At 42.3% G+C, this 21,576-nt stretch overlaps 2 protein-coding genes across 6 annotated transcripts in view; both read left to right on the top strand.

Moving 5' to 3' along the window:
• Positions 1 to 2,683, top strand: part of LOC125165186 (glutathione S-transferase alpha-4-like) — a 31,687-nt gene extending 29,004 nt beyond the window's left edge. For 2 of the 5 annotated variants that reach the window (XM_047857770.1, XM_047857767.1), the window contains one exon: positions 228 to 357. Coding sequence is in view for 2 of the 5 variants with exons in the window: in XM_047857769.1 (XP_047713725.1) it covers positions 1,015 to 1,044 (30 nt within the window). In the remaining 3 variants the exon portion in view is untranslated. Of the gene's footprint in view, positions 1 to 227; positions 358 to 1,009; positions 1,152 to 2,551 lie in introns of those variants that run through there. The other 3 variants (XM_047857769.1, XM_047857771.1, XM_047857768.1) reach the window with 3 other exon arrangements.
• Positions 2,684 to 7,718: 5,035 nt separating this feature from the next.
• LOC125165188 (glutathione S-transferase A2) lies at positions 7,719 to 19,659 on the top strand. The gene is made up of 7 exons (XM_047857772.1): positions 7,719 to 7,861; positions 13,041 to 13,145; positions 13,527 to 13,578; positions 14,829 to 14,961; positions 16,864 to 17,005; positions 18,181 to 18,312; positions 19,177 to 19,659. Exons 2-7 carry the CDS (start codon positions 13,059 to 13,061, stop codon positions 19,300 to 19,302), a joined length of 672 nt encoding a protein of 223 aa, XP_047713728.1. The 5' UTR covers positions 7,719 to 7,861; positions 13,041 to 13,058; the 3' UTR covers positions 19,303 to 19,659.
• Positions 19,660 to 21,576: the final 1,917 nt, after the last annotated feature.

The raw sequence follows: 21,576 nt of genomic DNA, 5'->3' as shown, positions 1-21,576 counted from the left end.
TTGTTTTGGGGGTGATAAAAATGTTCTGGAATTAGAATGTGTTGATGGTTTCATAATGTACTAAAAATTACAGAAATACATTGTAAAGGGTGACAATTATGTGAATATATTTCAGCAGAACCAGTATTTTTATAAGTAAGATAGAAAAGCCAGTTTGAAACAAAAGAAAAAGAGATCCCTTATAATATGCACTGGTTGAAACTGTATTAAGAATTTCACCATTTCAGGGGATATTTTAGGTGAATACTTGAGAAATGCAAACAAGGCCAGAGTTGGGCAACTGCATATGGACGGAGTGTGGAACTTGTGCTGTGGAAAATAATTGGAAAACCTGCTGACGTTGGGCACATAAACAGGTCTGTGTGGTGTAACAGGATGAGAGAGGAAGGGAACATGACTGAGATGGCTGTTCCAGGGACTCTCTCTGGAGATCACTTAGGGGGCAAGTCATAGCCACATAGAGTCACACTCCATTTGTGCACAGAATAAGCCATGGCAGAGGTGACAGACCCTAGGTATGGTCCTAGTGGGTATTTGCAGGATTTCACTGATTTGTCTGTGACTCTGTCCCTCTATTTGGTCATGAGTATAATGACAATTTTAGACATGTATATGTACCTTGATGGCTTGTTCCAGGATGAAATGGTCAAATCAAGTAAAAATCAGAGCTGAATGACTGGCATATAAAAATGAATCCAGGGGTGCCTGGGTGGCTCAGTCGGTTAAGCATCTGACTTCAGCTCAGGTCATGATCTCGCAGTCATGATCAAGCCCCACATTGGGCTCTCTGCTGTCATCACAGAGCCTGCTTCAGATCCTCTCTCCCACCTCTCTCTGCCCCTCTTCCACTTGTTCTCTCTCTCTCTCTCCCAAAAATAAATAAACATTTAAAAATTGAATCCAGTGGAGCTTATATACTTTGCTACCTCCTGATGCCCGTTCTTATATGTTTTTCAACTCTAAAAACAAGGCAGAAGGCACTTGATAATTCGGTCATTTTGTCTTTCAGGACAGATATGTACACAGAAGGTATGGCAGATTTGAATGAAATGATCCTCGTTTTGCCTCTGTGTCCACCTGATCAGAAAGAGGCCAAGGTTGCCCAGATCAAAGAGAAAGGAACAGATCGTTATCTCCCCGTGTTTGAAAAAGTAAGTGGACAGTCATTGAGCACTTTGGGTGCTGGACATAGAGGACAAAGAAAGACAGTGGCTGGCATTCCTTGAACCTTTACCTTCACTTCCAATGAGCCTTCCTGAATACTGACGCAGCACCCTGACTCTCAAGGCATTTCATAAAAACTGACTGTGAGGAAGAATTGCACCATTGATACCCAAGTTTTAATTTTCCAACAAGACTTCAACTTACCAGGAGCCAATCGAGAATTCTCTATTTGGCAGACTTTCATGGTCATAGTTAGAGCCTGGGCTGCTGAAGGCTCTGAGAGCCACACTGGACATTGGAGTAGGTCCTGCAGACAGAGCACCACATAGGGGCTTTGATCGAAGAGGAACACAGTGAGAGCAATGCATCAGGAGATACTGTGGCAGCATGCGTAGGGAGATAGGGAGACATGAGACCAGCTGCCCTTCGGGAGAAAGTGGCAGTGTCTTGGGGGTGGACAGATGAGGTGTGTCTAGTCAGAGATGGGGGCAGTGTGATGAAGAGGAAGATACAGATGGAGAGCTGTTAGGGAGAAAAGAATTGAGCTACTCGAAGGCATGGCTCTCACACTTCAGAGGACAGCCATGCAAACTAAGGAAATAAGGTTCCATCATTATAGACAGTGCTTATCTCAGTTAATGTTTCTCCTTGGACGTAAGAAGAGAATGTTTCAAGATCCAAACTACCTGAAATCATGCTAAATGGAAACTATGGGCTGGGGCACCCAGGTGACTCAGTTGGTTAAGCATCCCACTCTTGATTTCAGCCCAGGTCCTGATCTCACAGTTGGTGAGACTGAGCCCTGTGCTGACAGCCCAGGGCCTGCTTGGGATTCTCTCTCTCCCTCTCTTTCTGCCCCTGCCCCCACTCGCTTTGAAATCAAAGCGCCCTATGGTAAGTTAAATGAAAAACATATGTTACCATATGGCATTTAAAGTGGTCTTATATTCTTTGCATAACAATTATCCATGTTTCTATATGTGTACATAGTGTGAAAGGGTATTTACCCAAATTGCCTTAAGCTGGTGATGCCGTGGGGTTTTCTCTTCACGTTATCATTTGCATATTATTGGGATGTTTTAATAAATTTTGTGAATTTCCCCAACATCTTATTAGGAAAAGTTGCATACATCAGAATAGTTGAAAGGGATACACAGGAGCACACGTTTCAGGGAAACGGTAGCTGGGGCTTCAGCTGAGGAGCAGGGACAGAACAGCAGAGACCTGCTGTCACACTGAGTCAGAGCGCAGCGAAGAGGGTCTGCAGCCAACACCCCCTCAGTGAGGCAGCAGAGGTGGGGAGGTTGGGTTGGAGAGTGTGGGGAGGGGCAGAGGGACCCAGCCTGACCATGCCTGCGCTCATGATGTAATTCCTCAAACCTGCCAGGTGTTAAAGAGCCACGGACAAGACTACCTTGTTGGCAACAGGCTGAGCAGGGCTGACATTCACCTGGTTGAACTTCTGTACTATGTGGAAGAGCTTGACCCCAGCCTTATGGCCAACTTCCCTCTGCTGAAGGTAATCTCTCTTACAGCCTTCAGGAGGGAAGGCTCGCATCTCCCCCTCCAGAATCTAACATTTACATTCGGGTCCCATCGTTGCCCAGGACTTGGCTGTCCCCACGTCTCCAGCATTAATTACCTCCTGGATGCTGGTCGAGGCATGCAGAGAATCTTGTCATGCCCAGAACATCTGAGGTGGATGCTTCCCCAAGAAGAACACTTTGTCTTTACCATGAGAAGGACCCAGGGCTCGGCATCAGTCTCCCCATCCCCATTGCTTTGTGGCATCTGTCCTTGGTTTCTCTGGGATTTCCCTTATCCACCTGTGTCCTTCTCTTTCCTTCCTGTGCCTGTCTGAGCAGGTTTCCTGCCTTCTGATTTTTTCCCTCCGCACCTGCTCCTAAGGGCAGACATCATGTTTCCCTGGGCCGAGTCTCCCTCTCTCGGTCCCTCTCTCAGTGGGATGCCTGGTTTTGACCAGTCTCATGGTTCAGCTTTCTATATTTTCTGTCTCTCGTCCAGGGCAATTTTCCTACGTTTTCATTGTCTGTTTGGAGACTTGATGTGTGTGGATTCTGACAGACACAATCCTCTTCCCTGTATTGCACAAAAGCCATGAAGCTACAGGATTTTCGTGTAGGGAAGAAGAAACTGAATAGAAACTGAATAGAGCCTGAAAGAAAGACATCTTTGGGGAAAATGGGATCGAGCTGTCTTTTCTTCCTCCCATCTTCCTGTCTCACTGGCTGTGCATTTCCTAGCCTCACACTGGTGCTGACGGAGGGCACTCAGCTGGTCCTTGTCTAGGAGGGTCTCTGGCTTGTGCTAGGGATGGGGCTGGCCCTGGCTCCGTCTGAGGCTGTGCTTTTGTGTATTGCAGGCCCTGAAGACCAGAATCAGCAATCTCCCTCCCGTGAAGAAGTTTCTGCAGCCTGGCAGCCAGAGGAAGCCTCCTATCAGTGAGGAAGATTTAGAAAAAGCAAGGAAGATTTTCAGGATTAAATGAAGCAGGCATGGATGGCCAGCACTTGCATCTGGGGCTTCCAACAATGACGTGCGTTACCTGATGTAAGATGCTGATGATTGTGAGGCTAGTAAAGTTTTCAAAAGTATATAATTTCATCTACTATGAAGATTTGCAAAGCAATTTATTTTGTTTTTACCAAATATCAAATCATGATCAGCCCCTAGGACATCTCTTGGACTTAAAAATAAATAAAGGAAGAAAAAAATTTAATGGATTCTTTGATGTATTAAAAAATTGTCATAACATCTATCATATACCTTGTCAAAAAGATTGAAGTAGAAAGTTTCATGTGACCCATATTTAGTAACACAAAAAATGCTCTTTTTTTTCCTTTGTATTTGCTGTATTTCTTAAAAAAATTTTTTTTTAGTGTTCATGTAGTTTTGAGAGAGACAGAATGCCAGCAGAAGAGGGGCAGAGAGAGGGAGACACAAAATCCAAAGCAGGCTCCAGGGTCTGAGTTGTCAGCACAGACCCCAGTGTGGGACTGGAACCCATGGACTGCAGACCATGAGATCATGACCAGAACCGAAGTTAGATGCTTAACTGACTGAACCACCCAGGCACCCCAAAACTGTTTACATTTTAGAGATAATGTACTAAATGTTTGATAGATGGAGTGATACACTGTCTAGGGTTTTCTTCACAAACTCCCATGATATTGGGGGGCAGTAGATGGGAGTATACAGTGGTTTTTTATGGTTGCTCTCACAAAGTACTACAGAGGGAAGGCTTAAAACAACAGAACTCACACTTTGGGAGGCCAGAAGTCTAGAGTCAAGATGGTGGTGGGGCTGCTCTTCCTCCAGCGGCTCTAGGGGAGAATCCTTCCCTGCCTCTTCCAGCTTCTGGTGGCTTTTTGCACTCCTTGCTTTTCTTGACTCATGGCCACATCGTCTGCATCTCTGCCTCCATCTTTGTACCACCTCACCTTCTGTGTATCTGTGTTTTTCCTTATGTTATAAGGACATGTGTTATTGGATTTAGGTTCCACTTAGATCATCCATGATGATCTCATCTCAAGTTCCTTAACTTAATGACATCCGCAAAGACCTCTTCTCCAAATAAGATCACATTCACAGGTTCCAGAGATTTGGACATGGACCTATCTTTTTAGGAGGCCGGTATACCACCCATTACAGGGTGTTGATGAAAAAAGATTGTTGGCAGTTGCTGAAGCAGGGGGATGAGTACATCGGGATTTATTACTCTGTTCCCTCTACTTTTGCATTTGCTAGAAATTTTCCATTTAATTATTTTAAAACAGCATATTATTTATTGAGCTCTACATGCCAATGTGTGTCTGATGCTGTGCCAGGCAATGGGGGCTTGACTGAAAACAAGATGAAGACTCTTTTCCAAGAGTTCGTAGTCCATGGAGAAAACTGGTAGTAAACATATAATGTCAAAATACTGTTAGAAAGAACATAATTGGATAAATACAGTAGCTTTAGGTAGAGTATTCCAAACTGAACAAATAGTAAGTGCAAAGGCCCAGAGGCTAGGAAGGCTGGTTGGAGTGTGACAGTGAGAAAAAAGCATACAAACTGGATTTCTAGATTTAGGAGAAAAAATTCAGGATACCAGTTAAATGTGAGTTTCAAGTAAACAATAATTCTTTAGTGTTAAGTATGTTCCAAACAACATTAAGGCATACTTATACTAAATGAGTATTTATTTTTTGAAAGCTTTTATTTTTGTAATTAAAAATTTTTTTAATTCTAGCATCATTAACATACAGTGTGATATTAGGTTCAGGTGTACAATACAGTGATTCAAAGATTTTATATATTACTCAGTGCTCATCACACTACTCATACTCTTAATCCCCCACTGACCTCCCCTCTGATCACCATCTGTTTGTTCTCTATAGTTAAGATTCTGGGTTTTTTTTGTTTTTTTGTTTCTCTTTTTACTTTTGTTTCTTATATTCCACAGATGAGTGAAATCATATGGTATTTGTCTTTCTCTGACTGACTTATTTCACTCAGCTTTATACTCTCTAGGTCAATTTGTGTTGTTGCAAATGACAAAATTTCATTTTTTTCATGATTGAGTAATATTTTTTTGTGTAAATACACAGAACATCTTTGCTTTAATTATTTATTTTATTTTAGAGAGGCAGAGAGAGAGAGAGGGTGAGTGGGGAAGTGGGGCGGCGGGGGGGAGAGAGAGAGAGAGAATGAGAGAGAGAGTCTTAAGCAGGCTCCACACTCAGTGTGAAGCCTGATGCAGGGCTTGAACGCACAACCCTGGGATCATGACCAGAGTCCAAATCAAGAGTTGGACCCTCAATCAACTGAGCCAGACAGGCACCCCACACCACATCTTCTTTACCCATTTATCTGTCCAGGTACACTTACGTTGCTTCCATATCTTGGCTATTCTAAATAATGCTGCAATAAACATTGGAGTGTGTATATATATATATATATATATACACATATATATATATACACACATATATATACATATATACATATATATACATATATACATATATATACATATATACATATATATAAATATATATATATATATGTATATATGTATATATATTTGCATTGCTGTCATGTTCCTTGAGTAAATACCCAGCAGTGGAATTACTGGCTCATACTGTAATTATAATTTTAATTTTTGAGGAAACTCTATAGTGTTTTTCACAGGGGCAGCACTATTTTGCATTCCCACCAACCACAAGCCTTCCTTTTTCTCCACATTCTCACCAACACTCATTGTTTCTTGTGTTTTTGATTTTAGCGATTCTCGCAGGAGTGAGATGATATCTCATAGTGGTTTTTATTTGTATTTCCCTGACGATGAGTGACGTTGAGCAGGTTTTCATGTGTCTCTTGGCCATCTGGATGTCTTCTTTGGAGAAATGTCTGTTGATATCTTCTGCCCATTTTTAAATTATATTATTTGTTTTCTGGGTGTTGAGTTGTATAAATAAGTTCTTTAGATATTTTGGATATTAACCCCTCAGCAGGTGTATCATTTGCAAATATCTTCTCCCATTCAGGAAGTTGCTTTTTTGTTTTGTTGATTGTTTCTGTTCTGTGCAAAGCTTTTTATTTTGATTCAGTCCCAACAGTTTATTTTTGCTTTTGTGCCCTTGCCTTATGAGACATATTTAGAAAAATGTTGCGGGGCACCTGGGTGACTCAGTTGGTTAAGCGGCCGACTTCAGCTCAGGTCATGATCTCAGGGTCTGCGAGTTCGAGCCCCGCGTCAGGCTCTGTGCTGACAGCTCAGAGCCTGGAACCTGTTTCAGATTCTGTGTCTCCCTCTCTCTGACCCTCCCCTGTTCATGCTCTGTCTCTCTCTGTCTCAAAAAAAAAAAAAACGTTAAAAAAATTTTTTTTTTAAAAAAAAAAGAAAGAAAAATGTTGCTAAGGCTGATGTCAGAGAAACTACTGCCTGTGTTCTCTTCTAGGATTTTCCCAGTTCACGTCTCACATTTAGATCTTTAATCGATTGAGAGTTAATTTTTCTGTAATGGTGTTAGAAAGTAGTCCAATTTCATTCTTTTGCATGTAGCTGTCCAGTTTTCCCAGCACCATTTGTTGAAGAGACTCTTTTTCCTATTGTATATTCTTGCCTCCTTTTTGAAGATTAACTGACCATATAATGATGAGTTTGTTTCTGGGGCTCTCTATTCTGCTCCATGGATCTATATGTCTATTTTTGTGCCAGTACCAAAAGATAATGTATTATGTATCTGAAATTCACATTCAATTGGGTGCCCTGTATTTTATTTAAAACCCAATATAAAAGGCATTCCCGAGATCTGCTAGCCTCGTGGTAGAGGTTTTTCATCTGTCTTGGTCCTAGTATGCAATTCATGAAAACCTCACTGTAAATTTCTTCCCAAAGCCATACCTCACTAACTAGCAGAGAGAGTCCAATCAGTCAGAAATTGTTTAATCTTTGAATTGCCAACCTTGAAAAGGAACATATTAAATAGTTGTTTCATAAGAAGGTGACTCGCCATTTCCTTCAAATCTGTCACAGAAGCCAAGGCCCTGAACGTTGTGGGAGTGACTTTTCCCCCACTGAACTCTACCCACCTCACAGAGGAGGAGTTACTAACTATCAAAGAGCTTATAAACGCAGGAAGGATTGGCACGCAGCTGCTGAGCCTAGTGGGAAACAGACCTCAGTAAGGTAAGTACTGCTTTTCTAAGTTTTCAGACATTGCCTTCCATCCTCTTCTCCAGGTTACCAGAAAACTGCATTCAAATGTGTCCTTAGCACAAGGAAAAGCCTGTTTTATACTCACATTACACTTCTTGGTGTGTCTGGGGAACAGTTTAAGAGCTGTTTGTTTTGTTTTGTTTTTTGAATGTTTATTTATTTTTGAGAGAGAGAGAGAGAGAGAACACAAGCAGGGGACGGGCAGAGAGAGAGGGAGACACAGAATCCGAAGCGGGCTCCAGCTCTGAGCTGTCAGCACAGAGTCTGATGCAGGGCTTAAAACCATGAACTGTGAGATTATGACCTGAGCTGAAGTCAGATGCTTAACCGACTGAGCCACCCAGGTGCCCCAAGAGATGTTTATTCACTTGCTGTTGGATACATCTTTACAGAAATATAAAAATAAAGAGATTAGAAACCTAGGACATAAGGATTTAGGTAGAAAAAACTGAATGATATAAGGGGAAAAAAGAACGATACCATTTCAGCAATCTGAGAATATGACTAGTGCAGGAGAGAGTGTGAGTGTTTTGCCAGACTTACTTTCTCTGTGGAAGCATAGTGGCCCCCTTACGTGTCGTTTGCCTTCTGCGGTTTCAGTTACCTGTGGTAACTGCAGTCTGAAAACATTAAATGGAAAATTCCAGAAAGAAAAATATTCGTATGTTATAAATTGCCCATCATTTTATTATAGCGTATCATTAGAATTGTTCTATTTTATTATTAGTCATTGTTGTTCATCTGCTGCGCCTCATTTATGAATGAAATTTCATCGTATGTATGTATATATAGGAAAAGAACATAGTATATGTAGAGTTTGGTACTCTCCTAGGTTTCAGGCATCCACTGGGGGTCTTGGAATGTATCCCACACAGACACAGAGAACCATTATAGTCAACACGCAATAGTTGTGAATTATGATACAGTGATGTGATGTAGGCTGTAAAAATTAAAAATTAAGACTTAATATAAGAGAAAAAATTAATCTGAATGTCAGCAGAACTAGATTCTAAGTAAGTCTCTGCTCTGATTAGCTGACTGGCAAGCCCTATTCTCTTTCTGGGCAACTCATGGCAAACCTAGAGAAGGGCTGGAACAGGGTTTCACAAGCTTGGCCTTCTTGACACTTTAGGCTGGCTTATTCTGTGTTGTGGGGAGCTGTCCTGTTAATTGTTCTTTTGTTGCCATTGTTGTTTAGTTAAAAATATTTGTTATAGAAATGTACATTTAATTAAAGAATGTACTTGTCAATAGTGTTAACATACATATTTTCTCAAATTTGTGAACTTCGACCTTTAAAATATCTACAATGAGAGCTTATTTACAAGTTTTGCAAGAAATGGTTACTTCAGCAGTACTGTTGACACAGTTAAGATTCTCATGGTTTCTTTCTGTTTCACTCAGTACTTCTAGAAAGAGCACAGTGCAGGGGTCAGGCTCCACCCTAGGACCAGTGACAGGCAGCCTGTGGAGCAGAATAAGTGCCAATGGATAATGGAGAATTACTGTGTTTTCCCAAAATGGCAGTGCATCCTATCCTGGAAAGACTACATAGGTACAGTAGCTAATTGCAATCAACCATAAGACGTTTTCAACTAAGTATCCATTAAATGTGTCTGTTAGGATAACACGTTGATGAAAAATAAGCAGATAAAATGCAGAATGACTAGTAGGAGACAAAAAGCATTCGGAGGCACATCAAGCATGGTCTCATGCCATATCAGAGGCATCTCTGATCCCTACCCAGCTGACAATGCAACACTCTCCTTTCTGGTTTTGATACCTAACAATGTCTCTAGACATTATCAGATGTCTTCCAAGGTGTGGGGAAGCAAAATCACCCCTACTTAAGAATCACTAGATTATGTGACTTCTCCAACTCCCAAACTCAAGAAATCTTGATGGGAAAAGTAGGTAATCAGCAGAACACTTAATTCACCTTTAAAAGGCACAGAAATTCACCTAGCTAGAATGCACAAGTCATTGCAATCAGAATATAAGAGTCAACGATGTGCTGTCCTAAGTGTTAACATTGGTGGGGAAAGACAGGTTTGGACAGGCGAGACTAGAGTTTCAGTGACATCACTGTAACAATCCAGAAGTTGTCCAGGCATAACAGAATCCACGGGAAAAGATATAGCATGTATGGCAGAAGATATTAAAATGACAGTGAAGACAAGCACTTTGCAAGATGCTCAAGAGAGCAGGGTTGACAAGGATAAGGCACAATCCTAATTTGAAGAGCAGGAAAACAGACAAATGGTGGTCAAAGAGGCAATGAGCATGAACATGTCATGCTGTCCTGGGAGGCAGGAGGAGCCTTGGCTTTCAGCCTGGCAACCTTCACCTTGCTCTGAATTACTTGGGTAAGAGAATCATGATTTGGGGGTTGGACCCAATTAAACTGGAGTCACCACTGGGCCTTTTGTGTGCTGCCAGTTATCTAAACCCTATCAGGCTCCTGTCTTGTTCCTGTGAACCATCATTTCTCAGTACATGAAACTGATCAATGATGTTAGTCGAGAAAGTTTGAAGGAAACTTTTTGAAAGCAGGATATATGTTACATGTCACCAGAAACAAAGTGTTGAAGAAGGAGCAGTGAAAGGTCTGTTACCAGGTAAGAAACAGGATGTTGGGAGAGAAGGGATCATTTTCAACCCGAGTTGACAGTGAGGCCTTGTGCTAGTGCTGTGACCAGCAGCAGGGAGAAGCAGTGGCTGGAATCCATGCAAAGGGCTGGGGCAGGAAAGACTCCATAGTGCCTGGATCAGGGAGCCAGTGGCATGGGGGATGGGCCAGACACGGAAGACATAAGGGACGCACATGGCCGGGGCAGAACCAGAAATCTGCTGTTGTCTTGATCAGGCAAAGTTCTCTGATAACCTTTGCCCCAGCCTTTATCAGGCCTCTGGAGACCTCCCCTTCAGAAGGTGAACAAAGCTGCTTATCAGGGGGAGTCCTATGATAAAATATTATGTAAGGTAAATATCATTTCCTTTAGTAACCTGATCCTCAGTCCATGGGTAAGCAGTGTGAGGGTTTGAATCACAGCTCTGTGACCTGTAGTTCAAAACATACATAGCATGAGCGCTATTCTTTTCATTCTGCTGAGTCATAGTACCTCTATTCCCTGTGGTAAAAAAGTACAATAAACAAAATCTCTAATTACAGATGACTTGAGTAACTATGTTTCCAAATGGTTCTTTACTTTCTAAAGATTTGACTGTTGAGTCCCAAATGAAAAATGTGGACATGAAAAACATTTTGATATCTAAAATTCTAAAATTCAAGTCACACAGTTTTTCAAAGATGTATCCACTGGGTAAGGGAGGTATATTTTTGTCCCAAACTCCACAACAAAATTTTGCAAGACAATCTTAACGTTTTGCAAACAGAGCTTGGGATTTGCATAGAAAAGGCAACTGTTCCTCCTTAAGACCTGCCTTGGGGACTCCACCTTTTAATGAGTCCTGTGTGTTTCCATTCACACCTATGATAGCACATCCATTGTTTGAGCCACTGAGTTTTATTATCTGGTTCCCTGCTTTGTTCGCAGCCTGGGATGGACCAAGGGCTTTCAAATTTCATTGACCAGACACAAAGTATCACAAAGTACCATTACACTGATCAAATGAGTATGTACTCATGCACAGGCCCCTATACACAACAAACACATAATTGAAGCTAAGGCCTCATGAAACAAAGTTTGTGTTTCTACATGAATGCACTCTGATATTTTCTATTTTCTCCTACTTCATTTTAAAAATTAGTAGATTTCACAATCCACTGAAGGATTGTCACGCATTTTTTAAAAACACCAGTGTAGAAAATAAAGCCTTTGTCTTTGAGTTAGAGGTAGGTTTGAGTCCCAACTTCACCACTTACTTTGGGCAAGTTACTCAAGAAACCTCAGTATCCTCAACTTTAAAATGACACTAATAACAGAATGTATCTCAGGTGATTTTTGTAGGATTAATTGAAGATAAATAGGCGAGAATACCCATTGTATGATAGACATTGAAGAAATGTTAGTTCTGTTCCATTGATTGTAATGTTAATATGGTAATATCCTGTTTTTCAGATTATAAAGTGCACCAAGTAAAGGCAGAATGTAGAATCAAAAAAAAAAAAAAAAAAAAGGAAGGGAATTGAAGGAAATTAGCAATTAGCATCCTGTGTCTATGGAAAGAACCAGGGTTGGGGCGCCTGGGTGGCTCAGTTGGTTAAGCCTTCGAGGTCATGATCTCGCGGTTCGTTGAGTCCAAGCCCCGTGTCAGGCTCTGTGCTGACAGCTCAGAGTCTGAAGCCTGCTTCCCATTCTGTGTCTCCTTCTCTCTCTGCCCCTCCCCTGCTATGCTCTGTCTCTCTCTGTCTCAAAAATAAATAAAACATTAAAAAAAAAATAAAAATAAAAAAGAACCAGGGTCTTTTGAGCTGCAGTTAAGCGAGTCTTAGTCCTAACTTTGTTTTAAACAAAAGCAGCATAACAGTCAGGAGTGGAAGCCTGACTCTGCTCCTCATCCTGGTCTTGTCAGAGATGTCCTCTGCTTTCAGTGTCCCTCATAGGCATCCAGCGCCAGCACTGGAGTGGATTCCAAGCCTGCTCTCTTTTTAGTCCTAGGTGTGGATTTCCATGTCCATCACTAACTAGAGAAGACTATGGACAAGGCTTTTCACCTCTGAGCCTTGGTTTCATTAACTGAAAAATGGGTCTGATAACAAATAGTTCATAGGGCCATTTTGATGATTGAAGATATAATGTATCCAAAAGGACTGGCATTGGGTCAGGATCATTAGCAGAGTTTCAACAAATCGCAATTCTCTAATCCTTCTCCCTCCTCCTTACACCCACACCTGCATCCTTACCACACACTCTCACCTATTAGCCTGCCAAGAGAATCAGACTTTACCTAGTGGAGGTAACAAGCAGGGTTTGGAAGAGTTTCCCAGGACTGGCTAATGATGTATGAGAATTGGGCCTTGAAAGACATTCTAGGGTCTCTTCTAATTCTTCCATGAGGAAGGCAGGTACTCCTTAAGCACTGTTGGTGCTATTTGACCAACATCAAAAAGTATGTTTTTGCTTCTGTGATATCGTTCATCTGTTCACTCATTCATTCATTTGTTTGTTGTTTCATTCATGTTTAGAGAAATTCAGAGTCTATCATGGCAGGGAAGCCCAAGCTTCACTACTTTAATGGACGTGGCAGAATGGAGTCCATCCGGTGGCTCCTGGCTTCAGCTGGAGTAGAGGTTAGATCTGAGTTTTGTCATCCTAAGTTAGACCAAAAATTGACTCTATCAGAATACGTTTCTCACATAAGTTAGGAGATTCTTCTACTTCTATAAATGACCTGTCAAGAGTTTTATGTTAAAAGAAAACTTGTCAGCTATTAAGAGATGAACAGATTTCACCTAATATATTATTAAATTTCTTCTCATCAAAGAACTTAAACTCAGAAGCTAAGCATAATGTGTAAGTCTTATCTGGATTTTGATTTAAACAATCTACAAAATATCATTTTTGACATTTGTGCAATAATTAGAAACATGAATCTTTTTCAAATATCAGATGATTTTAAAGAAGCATCCTTGATTTTTTAGGTATGCTAATTCACTGTTTCTGCTTTCCAGTTTGAAGAGAAATTTATAGAAACTCCAGAAGACTTGGATAAGTTAAAGAATGGTAAGACCAGTATCTAATTCCTCGGATGAGGGGATCAGGTAGAAGTCATAAGTTAGGGTTTGAACACCTACTTGTGAGTGTGGTGGGAGCTGGGGGTGGTGGAATGGAAGAGGAGTGGCTCCAAGGTAAGGGGCGAGGCTCCTTGGGCAGATCTTCCACCTCACTCAAGGCTGGGGGTGGGGGGACCTTGAACTCTGAGTGTTTGCTAAAGGAACTATCCCCCCCTCCCCCCTGTGTCCTGTGAATGCCCTCCCCTTGCACTCTCCAGCTTTTCTGCCCCCAAGTGAGCTGGGTCAGTTCAGGATCCCACATAGCCTGCCCAGGCAAGGACTCTCAAACCCACGCAGTAGAATGAAAAGAGTAGAAATAGGCCAGCAGTTGTGTGAGTTCTTTTCTCTGACGGATTATTGCAAGCTTATATCCTAGCAATATCATAGACTCAGATAATAAGATGGTTTAGTTGGATTAATTGAAAGGCCAAGTGACAGTATGAAGATGGAGATGAAGAACAAAGTTCAAGCACTACTCGCATCAGCAGAGTCAGGAAACCAGGGCTTGCCCGATACACACTGTCCATTGGTAGAACTGGGGGAGCAAGCAAAACACCCTGCATAGAAATCTCCCTTCAAATTCGTCTTAATGGCATGAATCCAGAGACTTACTTTGGAATGTTTCATTTGAACTGAATGCGATGTTGGCCCTGGTGTAGCCTCTCTCAACATTTCCTAAAACACCCATGAAAGTAAATCAACCACAAAAAATACAGGAACCTACCATGTATCTGAATGGTAAATAAAAAGATAAATGAGGGTCGCCTTGGTGGCTCAGTCGGTGAGTGTCTGACTTTGGCTCAGGTCATGATCTCACCGTTCGTGGGTCTGAGCCCCACATCAGGCTCTGTGTTAACAGCTGAGAGTCTGGAGCCTGCTTCAGATCCTGTGTCTCCCTCTCTCTCTGCCCCTCCCCCATTCTCGCTCACCTCTCTCTCTCTCTCTCTCAAAAAAAAAAAAAAAAGAATTAAAAAATTTTCCAAAAAAGATAAATGAAATAATAGGTGAAAAGTAAAATGCAGACTGAGATCAAAGAGGATTGGAGGATGCAAAAACCAAAATACAGATATGGTGAAATGTTACCAGGCAATAATTTTTGTTTCCTTTTATATCTTCAGTCATGGCAACAAACATTTTTCATGTTAAAAGAGTATGATCCATGAAGTATGTCACTCTGCTTCTTCCTTCTTTTTTCAAAAGATGGAAATTTGATGTTCCAGCAAGTGCCAATGGTTGAAATTGATGGAATGAAGATGGTCCAGACCAGAGCCATTCTCAACTACATTGCCACCAAATACAACCTCTATGGGAAAGACATAAAGGAGAGAGCTCTGTACAGTACTTTTTTTTATTCTTTCATCAGCAATTAATGTAAAAATTTGGGTTCTTGGGCAGGCAGGACTGTGTTGGGGGGATCGTGGCCAGCAGCAGCACAGGACTTGGAGGTATAGATTGAGGTCCAAAACCACAGAGAGCTGTGAGGATGAGGGATTCCCCTAGGAGTGGATTCACCAAGTGGGATTACAGAAAAGGAACTGGTCCACATATAGAGCACATATGATGACAGTCTTTTGCTAACGCTGATGAACTAGGAAGCCAGAAAGATGGCGGAGTCACTATTCTCAGTACTCAGGCCTTTAGGAGCTGGATATCAGCCAACAGCTGGAGACAAAGGATGAGTCTGAGTGTCTGGCAGATAAGACTGGGGAACAGAAGGATCCAAAGGCGCTGATTCTGAAGGTTCAGAAATGATCAAAATGATGATCAAGAACTTCACTTACCAGCCTGTTATATGGACTGGCCGCTTGACAAAGGTTAGCAGAGCATGGTCCTCAAGATGCCAGGGTTATCATGAGCATTTTGATACAGGACCGAAGTAGCCAGATTTAGTCAATACAACCATATCTGTGGGTTCTCTCTGTGGTTATGGGACCATATGATTGAAATTTAAATCTCAGAAACTGTTATGAGTTGCTCAAAAGTGAACCATAGAGTTGCCATATTCCAGCAACTCCATTACTAGGTATGCAAATAAGACTACTGAAAACACATCCATGCTAGAACTTGTACACAGATGTTTATAGCAGTGGTGTTCTTAAAATTCTTAATGTGGAAATGACACAAATGTGCATCAACTGATGAGTGGTTAGTCTACTTATCAATGCAATATTGTTTGGCCATGAAAAGGAATGAAGTACTGATGCATGCTACAACATGGATAAACCTTGCAAACATCATGTTATATGAAAGAAACCAGACACAAGGGCACATATTGTGTGAATCCATTTGTATGAAATATCCAGAACATTCAAATATATAGAAACAGAAAGCAGTTTAGTGGTTGCCAGGGGCTGGAGGAGGGAAGAAATTAGAATGGGTGTAAAAGCATACAGCATTTCTTTTGGGACTAGGAAAATATTCTGTAATTAGTGTGTGGTGATGGTACAGAATTCTGTGTCTTTACTATAAAAATCACAAACTTAAACACTCTTGAAGTGTACACATTATGGTATTGAATTATGTGCCAATAAAGATTTATTTAAAAAAAAAAACTCTTACAGAAAGCCCAACTTGGAACATTCAAAACTACTCTGCTGGAATATGTGCTACTTGGAATGTACAAAGTATTTCACCATTTCAGGAGATATTTTAGGTGAAGACTTGAGAAATGTGAACAGGGCCAGAGTTGGGCAACTGTATATGGACAGAGTGTGGAAACATGTGCTGTGGGAAATTATTGGAAAACCTGCTGACATTGGTTTAAACAGGCCTGGGTGGTGTAACAGGATGAGAGAGGAAGGGGACATGACTGAGATGGTTGTGCCAGGGACTCTCTCTGGAGATCACTTAGGGGGCAGGTCAGCCACATGGAGTCACACTCCATTTGTGCCCAGAACAAGCCACCATGGAGGTGACAGACCCTAGGTATGGTCCCAGTAGGTATTTGCAGGATTCCACCAATTTCCCTGTGACTCTGGACAGGTCACCAATGCTCTCTGTCCCTCTATTTCATCATGTGTATAATGAAAGTTTTAGACACATATCTACCTTGATGGCTTGTTCTAGGATGAAATGTTCAAATCAAGTAAAAATCAGAGCTGAATGACTGGTATATAAAAATGCATAAAATGGAGCTGAATTACTTTGCCACCTCCTGATGCCCCATTCTCATACATTTTTCAACTCTAAAATCAAGGCAGAAGACATTTGACAATTTGGTCATTTTGTCTTTCAGGATAGATATGTACACAGAAGGTATGGCAGATTTGAATGAAATGATCCTCGTTTTGCCTCTGTGTCCACCTGATCAGAAAGAGGCCAAGATTGCCCAGATCAAAGAGAAAGTAACAGATCGTTATCTCCCCGTGTTTGAAAAAGTAAGTGGACAGTCATTGAGCACTTTGGGTGCTGGACATAGAGGACAAAGAAAGACAGCGTCTGGCATCCCTTGAACCTTTACCTTCACTTCCAATGAGCCTTCCTGAATACTAACGCAGGAAGAATTGCACCAGTGATACCCAAGTTTTAATTTTCCAACAAGACTTCAACTTACCAAGAGCCTATCGAGAACTCTCTATTTGGCAGACTTTCATGGTCATAGTTAGAGCCTGGGCTGCTGAAGGCTCTGAGAGCCACACTGGACATTGGAGTAGGTCCTGCAGACAGAGCACCACATAGGGGCTTTGATCCAAGAGGAACACAGTGAGAGCAATGCATCAGGAGATACTGTGGCAGCATGCGTAGGGAGATAGGGAGACATGAGACCAGCTGCCCTTCGGGAGAAAGTGGCAGTGTCTTGGGGGTGGACAGATGAGGTGTGTCTAGTCAGAGATGACAGCCCAGGGCCTGCTTGGGATTCTCTCTCTCCCTCTCTTTCTGCCCCTGCCCCCACTCGTGCACGTTCTCTCTCTCTCTCTCAAAGTAAGTAAATAAACTTAAAAAAAATACTCTCTTTCCTGACCTTTGTGGTGCTGAGAGTTGGGGCGCATTCACATGACAAAAACCTGAACAGTCATCCCACTTGAGCAAGCCTATACTTTGAAATCAAAGCGCCCTATGGTAAGTTAAATGCAAAACATATGTTACCATAGGGCATTTAAAGTGGTCTTATATTCTTTGCATAACAATTATCCATGTTTCTATATGTGTACATAGTGTGAAAGGGTATTTACCCAAATTGCCTTAAGCTGGTGATGCCGTGGGGTTTTCTCTTCACGTTATCATTTGCATATTATTGGGATGTTTCAATAAATTTTGTGAATTTCCCCAACATCTTATTAGGAAAAGTTGCATACATCAGAATAGTTGAAAGGGATACACAGGAGCACACGTTTCAGGGAAACGGTAGCTGGGGCTTCAGCTGAGGAGCAGGGACAGAACAGCAGAGACCTGCTGTCACACTGAGTCAGAGCGCAGCGAAGAGGGTCTGCAGCCAACACCCCCTCAGTGAGGCAGCAGAGGTGGGGAGGTTGGGTTGGAGAGTGTGGGGAGGGGCAGAGGGACCCAGCCTGACCATGCCTGTGCTCATGATGTAATTCCTCAAACCTGCCAGGTGTTAAAGAGCCACGGACAAGACTACCTTGTTGGCAACAGGCTGAGCAGGGCTGACATTCACCTGGTTGAACTTCTGTACTATGTGGAAGAGCTTGACCCCAGCCTTATGGCCAACTTCCCTCTGCTGAAGGTAATCTCTCTCACAGCCTTCAGGAGGGAAGGCTCGCATCTCCCCCTCCAGAATCTAACATTTACATTCGGGTCCCATCGTTGCCCAGGACTTGGCTGTCCCCACGTCTCCAGCATTAATTACCTCCTGGGTGCTGGTCGAGGCATGCAGAGAATCTTGTCATGCCCAGAACATCTGAGGTGGATGCTTCCCCAAGAAGAACACTTTGTCTTTACCATGAGAAGGACCCAGGGCTTGGCATCAGTCTCCCCATCCCCATTGCTTTGTGGCATCTGTCCTTGGTTTCTCTGGGATTTCCCTTATCCACCTGTGTCCTTCTCTTTCCTTCCTGTGCCTGTCTGAGCAGGTTTCCTGCCTTCTGATTTCTTCCCTCCGCACCTGCTCCTAAGGGCAGACATCATGTTTCCCTGGGCCGAGTCTCCCTCTCTCGGTCCCTCTCTCAGTGGGATGCCTGGTTTTGACCAGTCTCATGGTTCAGCTTTCTATATTTTCTGTCTCTCGTCCAGGGCAATTTTCCTACGTTTTCATTGTCTGTTTGGAGACTTGATGTGTGTGGATTCTGACAGACACAATCCTCTTCCCTGTATTGCACAAAAGCCATGAAGCTACAGGATTTTCGTGTAGGGAAGAAGAAACTGAATAGAAACTGAATAGAGCCTGAAAGAAAGACATCTTTGGGGAAAATGGGATCGAGCTGTCTTTTCTTCCTTCCATCTTCCTGTCTCACTGGCTGTGCATTTCCTAGCCTCACACTGGTGCTGATGGAGGGCACTCAGCTGGTCCTTGTCTAGGAGGGTCTCTGGCTTGTGCCAGGGATGGGGCTGGCCCTGGCTCCGTCTGAGGCTGTGCTTTTGTGTATTGCAGGCCCTGAAGACCAGAATCAGCAATCTCCCTCCCGTGAAGAAGTTTCTGCAGCCTGGCAGCCAGAGGAAGCCTCCTATCAGTGAGGAAGATTTAGAAAAAGCAAGGAAGATTTTCAGGATTAAATGAAGCGGGCATGGATGGCCAGCACTTGCATCTGGGGCTTCCAACAATGACGTGCGTTACCTGATGTAAGATGCTGATGATTGTGAGGCTAGTAAAGTTTTCAAAAGTATATAATTTCATCTACTATGAAGATTTGCAAAGCAATTTATTTTGTTTTTACCAAATATCAAATCATGATCAGCCCCTAGGACATCTCTTGGACTTAAAAATAAATAAAGGGAGAAAAAAATTTAATGGATTCTTTGATGTATTAAAAAATTGTCATAACAGCTATCATATACCTTGTCAAAAAGATTGAAGTAGAAAGTTTCATGTGACCTATATTTAGTAACACAAAAAATACTCTTTTTTTTCTTTGTATTTGCTGTATTTCTTAAAAAAAATTTTTTTTTAATGTTTATTTGTTTTTAAGAGAGAGACAGAATGCCAGCAGAAGAGGGGCAGAGAGAGGGAGACACAGAATCCAAAAAGCAGGTTCCAGGCTCTGAGCTATCAGCACAGAGCCTGACATGGGCCTGATATGGGGCTCAAATTCATGAAGTGTGAGATCATGACCTGTGGGGAAGTTGGATACTCAACCGACTGAACCACCCAGGCGCCCCTGTATTTGCTGTTTTTGTGATGCAGCCTAAAAGATTCCTCCTCCCTTCACCCTCCTTCCTTCCTGCCTGCCTTTTTCCTTCTTTCCCTCCTTCTCTCTTTCTCTTTTCTTTTCTTTTCTTTTCTTTTCTTTTCTTTTTTGTACTGAACCATTTTCCCTCAGTTGATGAATCTTTTTTCCTGTTTAGTTATGGAGCATATATTTATTTTATCTTTAATATAGAACATTCTGTGTTCCAGGAGCTGGGTTATTAATGATAAACAAGCCAGATATAGTCTTTGGCCTATGGGAGGTTACTATAGTGATAGAAAGAAATAAAAAAAAATAGGTAATTCTAATCCTGCATACCTTGTATATCATGCTCCTAGGGCTGTTGTAACAAATGACTACAAATTTAGTGGTTAAGAACCATAAAGTGTATTCCCTCACACTTTTGAGGTTCTTTGTGTGACATGAAGGTATGAGCCGGCCATGCTGTCTCTGAAGGCTTAGGGAAGGATCCTTCCATGCCTCTTTAGCTTCTGGTGGCTGCTGGCAGTCTTTGACATTTCTTGGCTTGTAGATGCATAACTCCAATTCCTGCCTCTATTGTCACATGGCATACACATTTGTGTGTGTGTCTATACAGATTTTCCTCTTCTTATAAGAACACCAGTAATCAAATTTGGGCCCATCCTAATCCAGTATAACCTCATCTTAAATTGACTGCAACTCCAAAGACCCTATTTCCAGGGAAAGTCACATTCACAGGTACCCAGGGTTAAGACTTCAACCTATCCTTTCCGGGGGACATAATTTAATCTACAACCTCATGCTGGGGCACAAGATAATGCTGAGCATGAACCTAATCGGGACACCTTTGCCTGAATCTATGAGTCCTTCATGGTCTGTCATGAAGGGCAGTCATAGCTGATGTGAGATCTGAGGAGTCAAGTTGCAGCAGGTTAGGTTGGGGGAGCTTAGGTTGGGCAGTAGGGATGGAATCCAGGCAGGAGGTCAGCAGGATCACTGGCCATGCAAGAGAGAGACTGTTTGTATTGGAGGAAACAGAAGTCATTAGGTCTGAGTGTAGCATGACAGCACAGGTGGGGAAGGGCAATGATGAGGTGAGATCAGGGAACAAGGCCTAGAGTCTAAGGACTTTGAAGGCCATGGCAAGAAGTTTGGATTTTGTTCCAAGGAAAATAGGGAGCCACTGAAGTGCAGCCATACACCCTGCTCTATGAGCCTGATGTACATATAATAAAATCACATCTTTTCAATATTCATTTTAAGTCACTCAAGCACACATCTTAGACCAGTAGGAACGTTCATTCCCCAAAGCAGTCTCTTTTGCAATGGTACATCCAGCAACCTAGGGTTTCACTCCATTCAAGGAGTCCAGTAGACCCAAGACTGACCAAAACTCCCAGAATCCCTCTGGGGAAGACCCTCTCTGGTCTGAGAAGATTTGGTCAAAACTGGCCACCATTCGTCCACCTGGGCAGCAGTATCCTCTTTCTCTATAGCTTCAGAGGGAAGGAAGTGGAGGTCTCCCTCCTTGCTGTCACTCAGGCCTGGGATCTCAAACTGTACATGGAGATATATAGTCCTTTACCCCCCGGCCTGTCACCGTGCAGGAGAGGCTGGACTAGAGTGATGTCCAGCCTCAGTTCTCTACTGAGCCTGAAATTTGA

The sequence above is a fragment of the Prionailurus viverrinus genome, chromosome B2 (assembly GCF_022837055.1).
Source record: "Prionailurus viverrinus isolate Anna chromosome B2, UM_Priviv_1.0, whole genome shotgun sequence".
Taxonomy (NCBI): Eukaryota; Metazoa; Chordata; class Mammalia; order Carnivora; family Felidae; genus Prionailurus; species Prionailurus viverrinus.
Note: the sequence above shows the minus strand (reverse complement) of the source record. Positions and strands in the feature narration are given on the sequence as shown.